Source organism: Lotus japonicus, chromosome 1 (genome assembly GCF_012489685.1).
Source record: "Lotus japonicus ecotype B-129 chromosome 1, LjGifu_v1.2".
Lineage (NCBI taxonomy): Eukaryota > Viridiplantae > Streptophyta > Magnoliopsida > Fabales > Fabaceae > Lotus > Lotus japonicus.
This window is the reverse complement of record NC_080041.1, coordinates 8,064,078-8,080,058: the sequence shown is the minus strand read 5'-3', so window position 1 is coordinate 8,080,058 and position 15,981 is coordinate 8,064,078. Positions and strand designations below refer to the sequence as shown.

Sequence of the window (15,981 nt, the reverse complement as noted above, 5' to 3'; positions counted from 1 at the left end):
ACAACATATATTCCCCAAAAAAAATAACTTTCAATTAGTCAATTTCCTTGTTCAGAAACATACATGAATTCAAACCTGCCTCAAAGTCCAAAATCACAAGGCAACAATATGAAAAAAGAGATTAAGGAATCTAAATAATCACCAACCCAACATACAAAATAAATGCAAACTAAAGAGTAATAACATCAGTCTTAGGTAACTCAGTGGGATCAAAATCATCCACATGATTCCCAACAACACTCTTGGAAAGCCTCAACAAACTCCTCATAGGCAAGATAGCATTGGGATTAACATCATGCATGGCCCTTGCAAACAAACTCCTACAAGCTTCACTAGCTGCCTCAAACAACTCCATATCCTTGTTACTACTTGGACCCAACAAACAATGACCCAAAATCCTCATAACAGGTTGCAACAACTCCCAAGGCAGAGGAACCCTCCCCTCTGTTTTCCCCCTGTTACTCCTCTGTTTCTCTTCACTTAGATCCTCTGTTTTTCCCCTGTTTCTACTCTGTTTCTCTTCACCAACCCCATGTTCTTCTTTTCCTTCTTCTTCACAATTCTCACCTCCTACTTCTTCCTCCTCATCTTCTGATTCTGATTCCTCTTCAAAATCCTTGTACATTTCTCCATCTTGGCCAGCCCAAACCTTGCAAAAATCGCAGAAATCGATTTTCGGGGCACTGGGTATCTGCGAAATCTTGCTGTAGAACAATTCAAATGCGACGCCGACAATGCGAGCTCTTCTGGTGGATCGGACGGTGCCGTGGGGCTCCAAGGCGGGGGACACGACGGCGACGTTGAGTTCGGTGGCGTTGTTCTTCGATGGCGCCTTAGATTCGTGGTAGATACTGGGGTGTGACATGTCGGGGATTGTGACAGTAACGGGCTCGCCGCCGCGTGAGGTGGTTTCGTGGGCGTAGAGGGCTAGCAGCACCGCCTCGAACCCCGCCTGAGGCTTCCGGTCGGCGACGCGGGAGAGGTAGACGCCGGCGATGACGGGGAGGAAGCGGAGGACGAGGAGGTGGAGCTCCGGGTCACCGGATTGGAAAGTGTCGTAGAGCCACCGGCAGAGATTGTTGTCGCCGGCGCCGGAGTTGGGGTCCCGGAGGAGGGTGGAGATTTCGGTGTAGATGTTGGGGTCGTGGAGGAGAGATAGAGGGTTGGTGGTGGAGAGATTCAGGGATGGGACAATGGAGAAGAGGGATTGAATGGCTGTTTGGATTTTTTCCGGTGAGCCGGAGACGGTGGCGGCGGCGGCGGTGGTTTCTTCATCGGTCATTATGTTAGAGAGAATAATAATATTGTTATGCAATGTGTATGAGATTTATTGGCTTATAAAAAAAATGCAACGTGTATGAGATGATGAGAGTTGTATCAATCAAAGTCAAAGAGAGGCGAAACAAATGGAGCAAAATTAGGATCTTATAATAATTTTAATTTGCTGCCACTTAACTATCAGCATTTTCCTATGCTATACTTTGATTCTTCGAAGGTGGCCAAATCACATACAATGTTCATGTCTCCCTCCTTTTCTTTAATCCAGGAAACAAACTTGATTATTTTAATCTAGATTACAAACTTTATCAATTAAAGAAGGCTTAATCCTCAAATTAGTCCCTGTTTTTGTGTCGCCGTCTGATCTAAGTCCCTCATCGGAAAAATTTGTGGAAAAGGTCCTCATCAATGCAAAACGTCTGGAGCAGGTCCTTGCCGGAGCTCCAGGCTCCGGCGAGTGATGATTTGGCATGCTGACTAGGACGAATGAGCTGACATGGCTTAAAATAAAATTAAAATATTAATTACCCACATTAACCAAAATTAATCTAAATTAATTAACTAATCATAATTTAATTAACAAATCCAAATTCTCCCCAAATTAACCCCAATTCCCCCCAAATCCCACAAATTCATCTGTTTTTGTTCTTCTGATTCACACAAATTCTCCCCAAACAAACCCAAATGGCTCCATGTTCCTCTCTCCTTCTCTCTCGCTCATTCATCTGTTTTTGTTTTATTGATTTCTTCAGATGGAGAAGGTGAGAATGGAGGTAGATGAAAAATGCAAGAAGCAAGCGAAGAGGCTAATTAAAGCAGTTGAAATGGGCGTGATGAAGAAGCTGAAGGCGAAGGAAGATGAGATTGAGATGATTGGGAAATTGAACTGGGCTTTGGTGAAAGGGTGAAATAAGAACCCAAAAAACCCATAGATAAGAACCCCATAAAATCCTAAAGGGAAAAATCCCCAGATGCATCTTGCATCTTGTTCTGCAGCATCAAGAGGCTCATGAAAAAACCCAGATCTGACGAACGTGGATGGCGACAGAGCAGAGGTTCGAGAAAAACCCAGATCTAACCACCTTCACGTTCGTAGCCAGGACGAGGAGGAGTTTGTGTTCGGCCACCGTGGAGTGGAAACGAGGCGGTTTAATTCGACACGGTGATGATGAGAAGGAGAAATCATGTGGGATAAGAAGAGAAACGGAAATTTGAATTTGATTTTCCTTGACAAGTTTGTAGCAATTGTTCAGCCACCCTTCATTATCAATTCGACGGCGTGGTGAGTAATCACGTGGAATTAGAAGAAGGAGATTTTGAGTTTGATGTAATGGAAAAGGGGTTTTTGGGTTAGAATGATGAAGATGAACCTGTGGATGGAATTAGAGTTACTTTTGTTAATTGATTTTATTTTTGTTAATTAAATTAAATTTCTGATGTGTTATTTTTTATTTTATTTTTTTAAATCCACATAAGCATCATTAAACTAGTCAGCGTGCCAAATCATCACTCGCCGGAGCTCCGGGCTCCGGCGAGGACCTGCTCCAGACATTTTGCATTGATGAGGACCTTTTCCACAAATTTTTCCGGTGAGGGACTTAGATCAGACGGCGACACAAAGACAGGGACCAATTTGAGGATTAAACCATTAAAGAATTAAAATCATATACAATGTTTTTCTCTAGAGCATGTACTACATAAAATCTTCTAGGGGTAGAGAGGTACCCCAACTTATGTTCCCTAGAGCCACCCATAAGGCTAATTTTTCCATATCATCATTTCCTTCTTTGTTTGTTTAAATATGATTTGATGGCGATAAATTATCCGTTACCAGTTACCCCATCACTCTTTAAATGTTGACTATTCCAGGTTTAATATTTAGTCAGGGTCGGCCCAACCGTAATTGAGGCCTAAAGCGAACTTTAAAGTGAGGCCTAAGTGATGCATTTTTGTTTAAAAAATTTCTTTATTAATTTTTATTTAAATTTTATTTTTCAAGCTTTTTGAGATGTAAAATCATTTATTAAATTATCCGAATCAATTTGTATTGCATCCAATTCCAATTAGTTAGTACTTTACGGTCCTTTTATATTGTAGAAAAAAGGAATTTTTATTGTATCAAAACTCAACATAACCATGTCATCACATCAAAGAGGCTAGAGCTAACAACTTACACTAAATGGAGTTTTGACTTCCTATTGATCTTCTTCGGTTCTTCTCAATGGCTAATCAAAGAAAAAAAATATGGAGGAGGATTCTTTTACAAAGGATATGAGAGTTTGAGAGACAAAGACTCTATTTTTTCCCCTTTGAGGCTTTGAGAGACTGAGAGAGTGGCGGGGAGAGTAGAATCGTTATCAGGATTTAATTGAGAGAAAAGGAGATGTCAGAGAATAAAAGGTGAAGAAAAAGAATAGGTAACATCAATTAATTGTCAATTAAGATTTTTTGAGAAAAATTAGGGAAGAAACAACTAACAAAGTGGCAGGTAATAGTGAGTAATAGAATTTTTTTTTAATATTTGAGGCCTTATTTGTAAAAATATGAGGCCCTTTTTACTTTAAAAAAAAATATTTTTTTTGAGGCCTAAAGCCCTAGCTTGGGTCGCTTGACCCTTGGGCCGGCCCTGTATTTAGTCACAATTAGAGTTTTTCATCCACCTCTCATTGTGCATGGTCGAACAAAAGAGTTCTTCTAGCACAACCCAGCTCATTTGGAAATAGAAGATATATAGAGATAGATATATAGAGATTATGGAGATTGTTTTTCTCTAGGAGCTTCAATTTTCTTATTTTATTGTAGGGGAAACAAGATGATTTTGCATGAACCCCACTAATGAAGGTCTATTTAACATGAGTTTCAAAGACAGACTGATTGATAACAAATTTAGAACTTTTAAATTTAGAACTTATAAAGCTTCAGCCATAAAGGAAGAGGGTATTGGAGAATAGCTTTTACTTTTGTCACTTCCATCAATGCCATACTTTCACATTCTCTAGAACATATTGTCACTGATTTGTGCCTCCACTGTTTTGATACTAACCACTTGAGACAAGAATGTAATTGAGCTTGTTCATGACTTTAATTAAGAGTTGTCTTAATTGGAATCTAAGAGCGCCATTAAGCGGAACTACAGCAGTAAATTAATAAGGTGGCTGAAGTTCTCATCTAACTTGTATTGCTCGGTTAATTGTCATGTAATCATGTTTATGCTACTAGAAGAAAAAATCATATTTAAGTAAAGAAGGAGATTGCATAAACACATATAAAGCACATAATCAAATGAGGATGCAGAAGTACTTTCACCAAAGCTCATCATTTAGGATTGTAGGTTTAGTAATTAGTACCATTGTATGATGCAGAAGACCACATGACAAGCTCCATGGAAACCAAAGACAAATTACATGTTCATATTGCAGTGTGCCCTAATAGCTGATAAAATTAAAACGCTACAAGCTTTTTGGTAGGACCATAGATCAGTCTCAACTTCAGACAACTCAGATACATTTAAAGAGAAATATTAAGTGTCCCTTAACTCCTATCCACACCTATCAGTTCAAACCATCAATCACCGCCCACTTGCCTCTTCCACGAGTCTTCCACAATAAGCTCATCAACTCCCCAATCCTCATAACTGTAAAATGCAGCAACAAAAAAAAAGACAACAGTGAGTATGACACAAAAGCGCAGAATCAGTTTTGAAGTCCCACAAGGAAAGTCTCCAACTTGGCCAACTTAAATAATGGGGCAGTATTTACCTTCCATCAGGCAAGTAGCGACGGATGGTAAAGGGTATTTTCCGCTCTCGAAGCTCCTTCATGGCAATCTGACCAGTTGGGAGAACAAGATATTAGATTTTATATAATCTATGTACAATTTCAAATTAAATGTAAAACTACAGTTGTCACACTACTGAGTAATGATATAAACTAAAAATGAAGAAACCACAACACAGCTAACATATGTTCCTAATAGCAAATACAAAAAAGGGGTCAAAACTTAAAATAATCAACAGAACTGAACACAAGCAGGAAACAAAACAGTGATAATTGGAATTGAAAAAGGCTAAACATGATAAATTGAAGGCAAGTGAACATGCTCGAGAAGCAAGCAGCGCCATAGGTAATTACTGGACATGGTTCTTATCAACTTATAAAAATTCAGAGACCCCATAATCAACTCATTCCTTGTATACAGTGCACAGTGTATGCTTCACAAAAACTAAACCTGAGAATTGAATCAAATAACATAACAATAACAAATCACTCAGTAAATAATACAAAGTACACTGCTCATCTACGGGAGATATTTAAATCTTAAACTTTCTTGAACATGTAACTTCTCATACCAGAAAGTTATTCCCAAGTAATAGTCAATCTCAAAACAGATATTACTAAAAAAATTCACTAAGTTAAGCAACTTAAATTACCACTTTTAATCACAGGGGCATCAATAATATCCCAAGAGTATTTTATTTATTTATTTATTTACATAATAGCCTCAAAACTTGTATTACAGTGTTGACAGCAACAAAGAAGCAGCACAACAATTAACAATATCAAAGCATCCTTCAATTTGTAAATAACCAATCCAATTGAGCATGTAACCATGAACTTCCCACAGTCAAAGCCATTATTTTTGTAACAACAAACCAGCAGGTATTTGTACATATATCTTCAACATTTATTTCAGGGTTAAACCAGTATAAAATTCCCAAAGTCCTACAAGCATACCAAAAATCAATAATGCATAAATTATCTTCAACAATCATTCATGCATGCTTCAAGCATTATGTCATGAAGATTCCCCTCATGAACCAATCAATCAAACAGCAATAAGAGAAGGATAGAGTTCAGTTCGCAGTCCAATTACACAGTATATACCATATAATTCTTTAAAAATAGAAGATAATAGGTAAAAAGGAATGGGTGAAGAGGAAAGAAATCAATTACTATAATATTATCAATACTTCAAATTATGAATTAGGAAGTATAAAATCCTAATTATATTTATGAATTTTCTTTAAGTAGGACATTAGCCATCCTTTCCCAGCTATACTTAAATCTAATTTCAGATTACAGACAACTGTTTGGAGATGTTATAATACAGATACCCTCACCACCAAAATGATGAAATTGAGAAACAGGTCAGTTTGTAATGAACAAGAACAAAAGCATCAGATTGCAATGGGAACAAAAGGTTATATTACCTCAAGTGGGTCAGTTTCCCCCGCCAACTCAACCATGACCGGTGCATTCATGCTGTTCAACAAGAAATGCAACAACTGGTGTTAGTTATAGCACCACAAAACAAACAACAAGCAGAATCTTAGACTCTGAAAAGGTTCAGAAGAAAACCTGATTTGAAGAGCACGGGTACCCAAAATTCTAGCTCTCTCATACTTGGTCATATACTTGGACGTCTTTCGAGGCCTCTGCACTGGTTGTGCCTCTTCCTTTTCCTCAGTCTCAAGAGGCTCTCCATTTTCTTCCTCCTCATTCTTGTTCTCCAAATCCTCCTCTGCCCCTTCCTGCTCAATCCACCAATAACCCCCACCAAATTCATTCAAAGCTAAGTTTCATAAACATAAATTCATAAAAGAAGACACAAGAGAAAGAACTCAATACCTCAATCTCAGGTTCTACAGGCTCATCCTCGTACCTATATCACCATCAATTTCCCCATGAGAAAACCATTCACCAGTAACATGCAGAGTACAAAACAAATGGGTCTAATTCTATCAATTCAACACACCACACACACAAACGAAGTAAACTAGACCAAACCCAGATGAGGAAATTTGGAAAAGTTTCCGTTTTTGCTTTGATATATTCACAAACAAGAATTTCAAGGGAATTGAAAAACCCTAATTTCAATTTGAATTTCAATGTGAGTGTAAAAAAAACAAGAAGATGAAGAGAGGAAGAGGACTAACCCCATGTCAACATCATCATAGTCTTCGTCGGCCATGGTGAATCGGTGGGTTCTGACCCTGAGAAGGTTAAACCCTGCTGCGATTGCTGAGCTTAATGCGTCGAGGTTCTACTACAATGGAACCAGAGACTTCGATTCTCTTATTTATACTACTCACAAAATTAAGAACGTGAGCTATATATATTTATTGAATAAAATAAAAAAAAGTTAAAAAAATAAAAAAGTTAAATAGGGTTTAATTGGGATATAATTTTTTTTTAAATGACAGTGAAATTCAATTATACTATGTTACATAGTAGGAATAATTATATTCAATTTTAATTTTACTTATAATATTTATTCACAAACATTTCATCCTTATACATATGCATTTTGAAAATTTTAATTGTGTTAAACAACGTTGGGTTATACTAATAAACTCGAGTATTTCTCCAATTGTCTTATAATGTTTAGTTACCATAACCTCAATGCCACATGATTTAGGGTAAATAGAGTCAAACTCTCTTGATTGACTCTGATGTTGGGCCATTGACTCCCTTATTCTTCCAATAGAAAGATGATGATTCACATCATATAGGAGTCTTATTTTATGGCGTAGGTCCTTATAACTTGGATATTTTGTATCTTGGAATAGGTCAAGTTACACTTCCCCATAGACGACATATGTTGACACGTCGTAGTCACATAGTAAGACGCTTATGCAATAGTATTGGAAGTACTTCCAATACTAAATTTTGAATTTTTCTCTAGTTCGTAGTTTGATATCCAAGGTTCTCTTCGTAAACACATGTAATGAGTTTATACTCGATAAAAAAATATCGTCTCTGAAAATGGCTGCAAAGTTTTTACCACAGAATTCTTTGCCTCCCAACATTCCAAAAGCTTTGCGTCATCAAATATTTCATAGTACATAATGTCTACATGGAGAAAAGGTTTCAGACGAAATGATTTGTTATGGTAAACATAATAATTGCACCGCTGATTTACAAATGATAGCATTCTTATCTTGTGGCTTATGAGTTATGACTATAACTGCTTCCTCTTTGCATGAACTTCAATTCCATGTCATATCCTAATCCCAATCAATACAAAAAACTAGAGAACTAATTCATCACGAGTCACATCCTAATCCCAATCAATAGAGCAAATTAAGAGCTCGCGCGCTCCACAAAGAAAGAAAGCAAATACACATTCTGCTTCTTGTAATTAAGTCCTTGTACATACACTTTATTCAATTCAATTTCCACCCAGACAATTCAAATAGGGGAAAATAGTAATAATGTAATATGCTAATTGCAGCTGTTAGGGGGCTTCACGACTTCAACCGTCACAATAGGTTGAAGTTTTGAAGAAGAAGTGTCAAACTTAAATCCTCTTGTCGCAAGCATGTTTCTTCTTATAGAGCCTAAATGCAGGTTTGTTTCTCCGTTTACACAATTATAGCCATGATTTCACAGGTAACAATAGGCCATGATGTAGATTGAATTTGAGTTCAATACAAATCAACTCACATAAAAGAAGAGCGAAGAAGGGGGCACTTGAGACAAGGTCCACATCGACAAATTTTAACAGCTTGAAATTGTTTATAAAGGGATAAAGCAAATTTATGTCCATCTCGGACTATGAGGTGATGTGAATGGGCCCGTGCAATTTGCTGGGCTCAGGAAAGTCCCCGGGCCATATTTGCAGAGATGCAGGCCTGAAAACAGGTTAAGCCTCGAGCTGAGACTTGTCTTACACTTGTTGTGAGGGGCTGAGACGTGGGTGGAGCCCTTTGCAAGTCTCACCGAGGTAATTGGTCAATTCTACAGTCATTCACATGGTCTTAGTGACACTAATAGAACGGGGCTTACATCCTTGTGGTCCACCCTTTTTAATCCATGTTATGTTGATCATTTTTTTCCAGTATATAATTTAAATTGTATAATTTTCTGATTTAATGTTTAAAACTTTTTTATACCAAAATCCAATAATTGGTTACGAAATCAGTAAAAAAGCCTTTTAATTTAATGAAAATTAAAAAATAACCTCTTTTGAATGTGGACTGGGCGGGACATAAAGAAGATTATGTCCCGCCCAAAATGAACAAATAACCATTGAAGATAGCCATGGCGGGAAAGGCGACACGACGAGCTTCATTGCCCCCCCTTAGATGATGGACCCACAAGCCAGCTGGAAGATTCCTTTGGATTTGTCTTATATGTACCGGGATTTGGGCCCTGATTGTCAGGCCCAAATATAGGAAAGATCCATATCATGACCACCCCCTCTATAAAAGGGGAGGTCACCCACTTGTACAAAACCAACTTTTTCAGCATTAATGAGGATATTCCTTTTATGGTAGTTTTGCTATTTTAGTGCTCTGCTAGGGTTTACTTTTTGTCTTTCTCTTACGTAAGCTTACCCTAGTACGGAACATTGGCGCCGTCTGTGGCTCTGACTTAGCTCTTCCGGTGACAGAAGGAGGAATCGCAAGCCATGGAGACTCGTTCATGCGGCGTAGGTCGACGCGATCATCGCCGGCGCGGTGGTGGTCGACACGGCGGTCGCGCCGGCGGACGAAACAACAACCGTCCCGTACTGGACGAGCAAGAGCAGGAAGCTTCCTCGGAGGGGGTCCACTCGGTGGCGCCGTCGCCAGCGTCATTGGTGAATGCAGCTCCGGGAAGACCTTCAGATCTGATCGCTAAATCAGATCCAGGTGTTCGGCGGCGTTCAACGCCGCCTGACTACGTGAATTTGGAAGATCTTAAAACCACTGCTCCACGGAGAGCGCAAGAGGCAGTGACAGGTATCACGCCTGCGGCTTTGCAACAAATGTTAGATACCTTGCAGAAGGTGCAGTCCCAAAACGAGCAGTTGCAAGCCCAAGTTGAGTATCTTACTCAGCGGCAGGATTTTAAGCAAGAACAACGCCTGGAGGCGGAGGATGTAGTTGAATTCCAACCTTTTGTTCCAGCCATCACTAGGGTGGACATTCCAAAGCACCTGCAAACCATGGCATTAGACACCTTTTCGGGCGAATCTGATCCTATGGAGCATCTTAGATACTTCAATACCAAAATGGTGATCGGCGGGGCGACGGATGCGGTAAAATGTCGATTATTGCCTTCCACGTTCAAGGGCATGGCGATGCAGTGGTTCATTCGACAACCGCCCTTCTCCATTGATAATTTCACTGATCTGTCCACTAAGTTTCTGACTCAATTTTCCGCCAATAAAACCACAAAAGCAACAATGTTTGATCTTATCAGCATACATCAGCAACCAGGCGAGAAATTAAAGTATGACATACAATATGAGCCAAGGGGCCAAGTCACAGTCCAGAGTTTAATTGACTTCGTGGCGGAATTAACACCCACTGAAGGAGAGAAGACTTAAGGAGAATGGGTCCTGTCTGTGGATGGATCCTCTAATAACACTGGAAGTGGGGCGGGAATAACAATCGAAAGTCCAGATAAAATGATCATTGAACAGTCTCTCAAGTTCGAGTTCAAGGCGAGCAATAATCAATCTGAGTACGAGGCTCTGATTGCCGGCTTAAGGTTGGCCATTGAGTTGGGAGTCCAGAAGTTATTTATCAAAGGAGATTCGCAGTTAGTGGTTAAACAAGTGAAAGGCGAGTACCAGGTGAAGGATCCGCAACTGTCCAAATATTTGGAAGTGGTGCGCAGATTGATGATGGAGGTCAAAGAAATCAAAATAGAACATGTCCCGAGGGGACAAAATGAGAGGGCTGATGTGTTGGCGAAGTTGGCAAGCACAGGGAGATTGGGCAACTACCAGACAGTCATTCAAGAAACCCTGCCTCGCCCGAGCATTGATTTGGTAGAAATAAAGTTGAAAGCTGTAAAGTCAGTCAGTGAGGGCGAGATATCTTGGATGGAATCGATTAAGACCTTCTTAGAGAACCCACCAAAGGAGGATGATTTGAACACGAGAACAAAACGCAGGGAAGCCAGTTTCTACACACTGGTGGGTGGTGAGTTGTATCGGCGAGGAATCATGTCTCCTATGCTCAAATGTGTCGATATCAAGGACGCCCTCGGAATAATGGCGGAAGTCCACGAAGGTGTGTGTTCTAGTCATATCGGCGGGCGATCCTTGGCAGTTAAGGTGATAAGAGCAGGATTCTATTGGCCAACGATGAAGAATGATTGTTTGGAGTATGTTAAGAAATGTGAAAAATGTCAAGTCTTTTCTGACCTACACAAGGCTCCACCAGAAGAATTAACAACCATGATGGCGCCTTGGCCGTTCGCCATGTGGGGGACTGATATCTTAGGACCATTCCCTGTGGCGAAGGCACAAATGAAGTACATCATCGTGGCGGTTGATTACTTCACTAAGTGGATAGAAGCTGAGGCAGTGGCAACTATCACGGCCGCCAAGGTCAGGAGCTTCTTGTGGCGAAGGATTGTTTGTAGATTTGGGGTCCCCAGGGCATTAGTAATGGATAACGGAACACAATTCACAAGTAGTGTTACCCGAGAATTTTGTACAGAAATGGGAATCGAGATGCGATTTGCCTCTGTAGAACATCCACAGACCAATGGGCAGGCTGAATCGGCTAACAAAGTTATCCTGAAAGGTTTAAAGAAGAAACTGGATGAAGCAAAAGGGCTTTGGGCGGAGGAACTACCAGGCGTTCTTTGGGCATACAACACCACGGAACAGTCAAGCACAAAGGAAACCCCGTATCGTCTAACTTATGGAACTGACGCCATGCTCCCAGTGGAAATTGAAAACCAAAGTTGGCGAGTGGCTCGGTTTAATGAAAATGACAACGGAGAAAACTTAATAGCAAATCTAATCATGCTGCCCGAGGAACAACGAGAGGCCCACATAAGAAATGAGGCGGGAAAAGTGAAGGTGGCAAGAAAGTTCTCAACAAAAGTGGTGCCAAGAAAAATGAGGGTAGGAGACTTAGTGCTCCGAAAAAATACAATACCCGATAAACACAACAAACTTTCACCCAACTGGGGCGGGCCTTACAGGATTATTGGCGATGTTGGAGGAGGAGCTTATAAGTTGGAACAACTAAGCGGTCAAAAGGTTCCACGAACATGGAACGCCTCTCATCTAAAGCAGTATTTTAGTTAATAGAAACAACAAATGTAAATGAAGTCGCACTCTTTTTCCCTTTCTTTGGAAAGGTTTTTAATGAGGCGACAATTGTAATGAAGGGACAATTGTTCCCATACGAAAGAAAATTAATGAAAAGATCATTTCAACAGAATCGTATATATTTTTTGAATTTTTATTACGAGTTCATGCAATGCAAATCGTATCAAGGTATGCAATACCGCGAGTAAACCTTTCGGAATAAGAAAGTATCGCCTTCAAAAGTTAAAAGCCTTGGCAATTCTAGTGGCCACTAGAAACCAAGCCTCGTCGAAAAATCGGCTAAGGTATGTAAACCAAAATAACAACGAAAGTTGGACACAACTAAAACAACGAATGAACTTAAAATGATATCCATTTAAAGTAGGGAAAAGAGGGCGACGCCCATACATGATTTGGAATGAAAATAAAAGACAGGGCAATGCCCAAAGAAAAATTTCAACTTCATAAAATAAAAACAAATTCAAGCCAGGTTCTCGTTGTTGGCGTTGTTGCCCTGGCTTGTCCCAGCTTTGGGATCTTCCTTCTCTTGATCCTCATTCCTGTGCTGCTCATTCCCATCCTCGCCATCTTCTTCAGGCTCACTCTCATCATCGAATTGGGGAAGGAGGTCGAGGCTAATGTCATCATCACCAACTACTTGACCATCCTTGATCTCCTTCAGCCACCCAATGCGGGAAAGATCAAAGCCCGGCTCAACTACACTGATCTGCTCTTTGGCCGCCATAAAGCCTTGAGCATATTGGAGAGAAGCACGCCCTAAGATGGAAGCATTCAGGCGATCATATTTCTTTTCCAACTTCTGATATTTGGCTTGAACGGCAGTGTGCTTGTCATTTATGGCTTCTTTAAGAGACTTGGTCTTTTGAAGAAGCAGGTCCGAAGCAGCCAAGTCTTCCGTTAACTTAGCACACTTCTCCTCAGCAGATTTCAGCTTTTTGTTGGCAGTCTCAGCATCAGATTTAGCCCGCTCATAGGCTGTCTTGTAATCAGCTGCCTTCTTCTCAAAACGGTTCTTGGCTGAGATCAACTCCTTCACGCACTGAGCCATCCCCGCCACAGTACTGGCGGCAGAAAGCGCGTGACGGATCGCCATGGAAGCAATGTTGGGGGGACCTTGACCGGAAATGTCCTTGTGAATCCGGTTGTCAAAAGTACGGGTCATGAATTCCAGCCCATTGAAGTGAGGATCCGACAAGTTCAGCAAGGGGGGAGGAGCCTCGCCACCAATGGCTGAACTAGGGCCAGCCTGGCCAAATGGAGTTGATGGGCGGTTGATCAGCGTGCTTGAATCTTGTTGAGGGGGCGGGACATTGTCATGTCCCTTCTTTTTCTCAGCTGGATGACTTTTTGAATCAAGAGTCGATTGGTGGAGAGGCTTACCACCAGCAGCACCTGAAGTTTTTTGACGTTTAGGGTCCCTGACGTTGTCAGAACCCGAGGTACCTTCATTCTTCTTCTTCTGCTCAGTTTCGGCGGCCCTCTTCTTCGCCGCCGCAGCAGACTGGGCGAGGTACTCCTTCATCTTGAGTGGGTTCGCGTCAACCTTGCCTTTTCCCATCGTAGCTGTACGGAAAACACCAATTAGACGAGATACATGAACAAAAAGAAAAAGAAGTTACGTACAAAGATTATAAACTTACTAAAAAATTGATTTAAAGTGCCGGATTTTGACGCCTCAATCAAGTCGTGACCGGAAATTACTGGTAGTGTGCGGAGGTAATCGGCGACGCCTTGTTCAGATTCATCCAAGGCGTCGTATGAAACAGATATTTTTTGGCGAGGGTTCTTTGTCCAGTAAAAAGGGAAGAGAGGGTTATTGTCAGAATCTCGGAACAAGTTCTTTATTTCGGGCGACTCCACAACTTTAAAGTATTTCTTCTGCCATACTTTGTAATGGCTTTTAAGGGCGGTGAACCGACTCATGTTCTTACGGGCTAATAGTGGAACCCATTTCACAGAAGTAGGTTTAGTGGTGACTGATTTATAGAAAAGGAAGAACAAAGGATAGGTTGGAGTGAAACTCAAGTGTTCACAAAGAATTTCAAAGCAGCGGAGAAAACCCCAGGCGTTGGGCTGGAGTTGGCAAGGCGCCACATTCAGAAAAGAAAGAACGTGACATATAAACGGCGAGAAAGGAAGTTTGATGTTCAAGTCTAAGAAGAAATAGCCATAAACAAAGAAAAAATCGGGCGATTCATCGGCTGGTTCTTTACGCAACAGAACACAGTCATCTTCGCCACATGGGAGGACATTCAACAGATGATCTTCATTATTCGAGGTGGCGGGATCTATCTTCGTGAACCCTTGAGCAGAAATTCGAAGCGAACTAATGCTCCCAACGCTGCTCCAGATAGAATGCAACAGACATTTATCTTCAACTAAATGCACGTCAGAGCGCCATTCAGGTGAAGACAAATCTCCATTAGAGGAGAGAATTGAGTCTACAGAGCCGGCGGGACCGGAATCATCATGGGTAGAAGGCGAGGAATGAATTTCAATTATAGAGGGGGCGGCAACTTCCTCCTCCGTGGAGGGTGAAGAAAGTTCTAGGGAAGAAAGGCTAGCGTTTGGTAAAGACATGCGAGGCAGTTTCATAAAAAGAAGAAAGAAGACGAACAAACTAAAAGTGAAAAGAAGATGAACAGAGTCAAAAGAAGAAAGAAGATGAACAGAGTCAGAGAAAAAAGAAGTAAACGAAGAATTTCAGGAAAGAGAAAAACTAACCAGGGGAAGAACTGTGGATTTGAGAAAGGAGAACGTCGGAGATAGGGGAGCACCGCGCAATGACGACGGCCGGAGGAAGAAGAGGTTCACCGGAGTTCAAAAGAGGGAATGAAAGCTGCGGTGAAAAGGTTTTCAGAACAAAGGTTTTAAGAAAGTGAAAAAATGAAAAGTGAAAAGGGGTTTTTTATAGAGAGAAAGGAGGAGAGAGAGAATGAATGGGGGAAGATCGTGGGATCGTGGGATTTGAAATTCGAAAAGGTAGGAAGTGAAAAGACATTACTCCTCGAGACGCACAACTGAAAATTGCATTTATAACAAATGATGACGAAATCCCGGAAAATAAGGATACGTGCGTCAGTTGAAAAGACGTGATTGACGGTTATAACTAATGGCGACATATCTTTGAAACGGCAACAAAGGTGGCGAAGCGTGAAAATGGCGATGAAACAACGAAAGTAAAATGGCGATGAACGAATAAACAACAGAGGCGAACTATTGGGTAACATGATGAAGACACTTCGACTCAATTACTCGAGTCTCATGTCTTGGGGGCATGTGGACTGGGCGGGACATAAAGAAGATTATGTCCCGCCCAAAATGAACAAATAACCATTGAAGATAGCCATGGCGGGAAAGGCGACACGACGAGCTTCATTGCCCCCCCTTAGATGATGGACCCACAAGCCAGCTGGAAGATTCCTTTGGATTTGTCTTATATGTACCGGGATTTGGGCCCTGATTGTCAGGCCCAAATATAGGAAAGATCCATATCATGACCACCCCCTCTATAAAAGGGGAGGTCACCCACTTGTACAAAACCAACTTTTTCAGCATTAATGAGGATATTCCTTTTATGGTAGTTTTGCTATTTTAGTGCTCTGCTAGGGTTTACTTTTTGTCTTTCTCTTACGTAAGCTT

General features: G+C 40.9%; 2 protein-coding genes across 2 annotated transcripts; both read right to left on the bottom strand.

Moving 5' to 3' along the window:
* Window positions 1–10: 10 nt before the first annotated feature.
* On the bottom strand, window positions 11–1,468 carry LOC130733387 (uncharacterized). Its single transcript, XM_057585543.1, has one exon. The coding sequence runs from the start codon at window positions 1,280–1,282 to the stop codon at window positions 170–172; it is 1,113 nt and encodes a 370-aa protein (XP_057441526.1). The 5' UTR covers window positions 1,283–1,468; the 3' UTR covers window positions 11–169.
* Window positions 1,469–4,578: 3,110 nt separating this feature from the next.
* LOC130733386 (DNA-directed RNA polymerases II, IV and V subunit 6A) lies at window positions 4,579–7,360 on the bottom strand. The gene is made up of 6 exons (XM_057585542.1): window positions 7,214–7,360; window positions 6,906–6,939; window positions 6,636–6,808; window positions 6,488–6,539; window positions 5,037–5,104; window positions 4,579–4,912 (listed from the first exon to the last, which is right to left on the bottom strand). Exons 1-6 carry the CDS (start codon window positions 7,246–7,248, stop codon window positions 4,843–4,845), a joined length of 432 nt encoding a protein of 143 aa, XP_057441525.1. The 5' UTR covers window positions 7,249–7,360; the 3' UTR covers window positions 4,579–4,842.
* Window positions 7,361–15,981: the final 8,621 nt, after the last annotated feature.

Coding starts and splice junctions, on each gene's coding strand:
- LOC130733387 (XM_057585543.1), bottom strand. CDS start 1,282: ATGACCGATGAAGAAACCACCGCCGCCGCCGCCACCGTCTCCGGCTCA.
- LOC130733386 (XM_057585542.1), bottom strand. CDS start 7,248: ATGGCCGACGAAGACTATGATGATGTTGACATGGG. Junction 6,940..7,213: donor TATGATGATGTTGACATGGG/GTTAGTCCTCTT, acceptor ATGGTGATATAG/GTACGAGGATGAGCCTGTAG. Junction 6,540..6,635: donor ACCCGTGCTCTTCAAATCAG/GTTTTCTTCTGA, acceptor CTTGTTGAACAG/CATGAATGCACCGGTCATGG.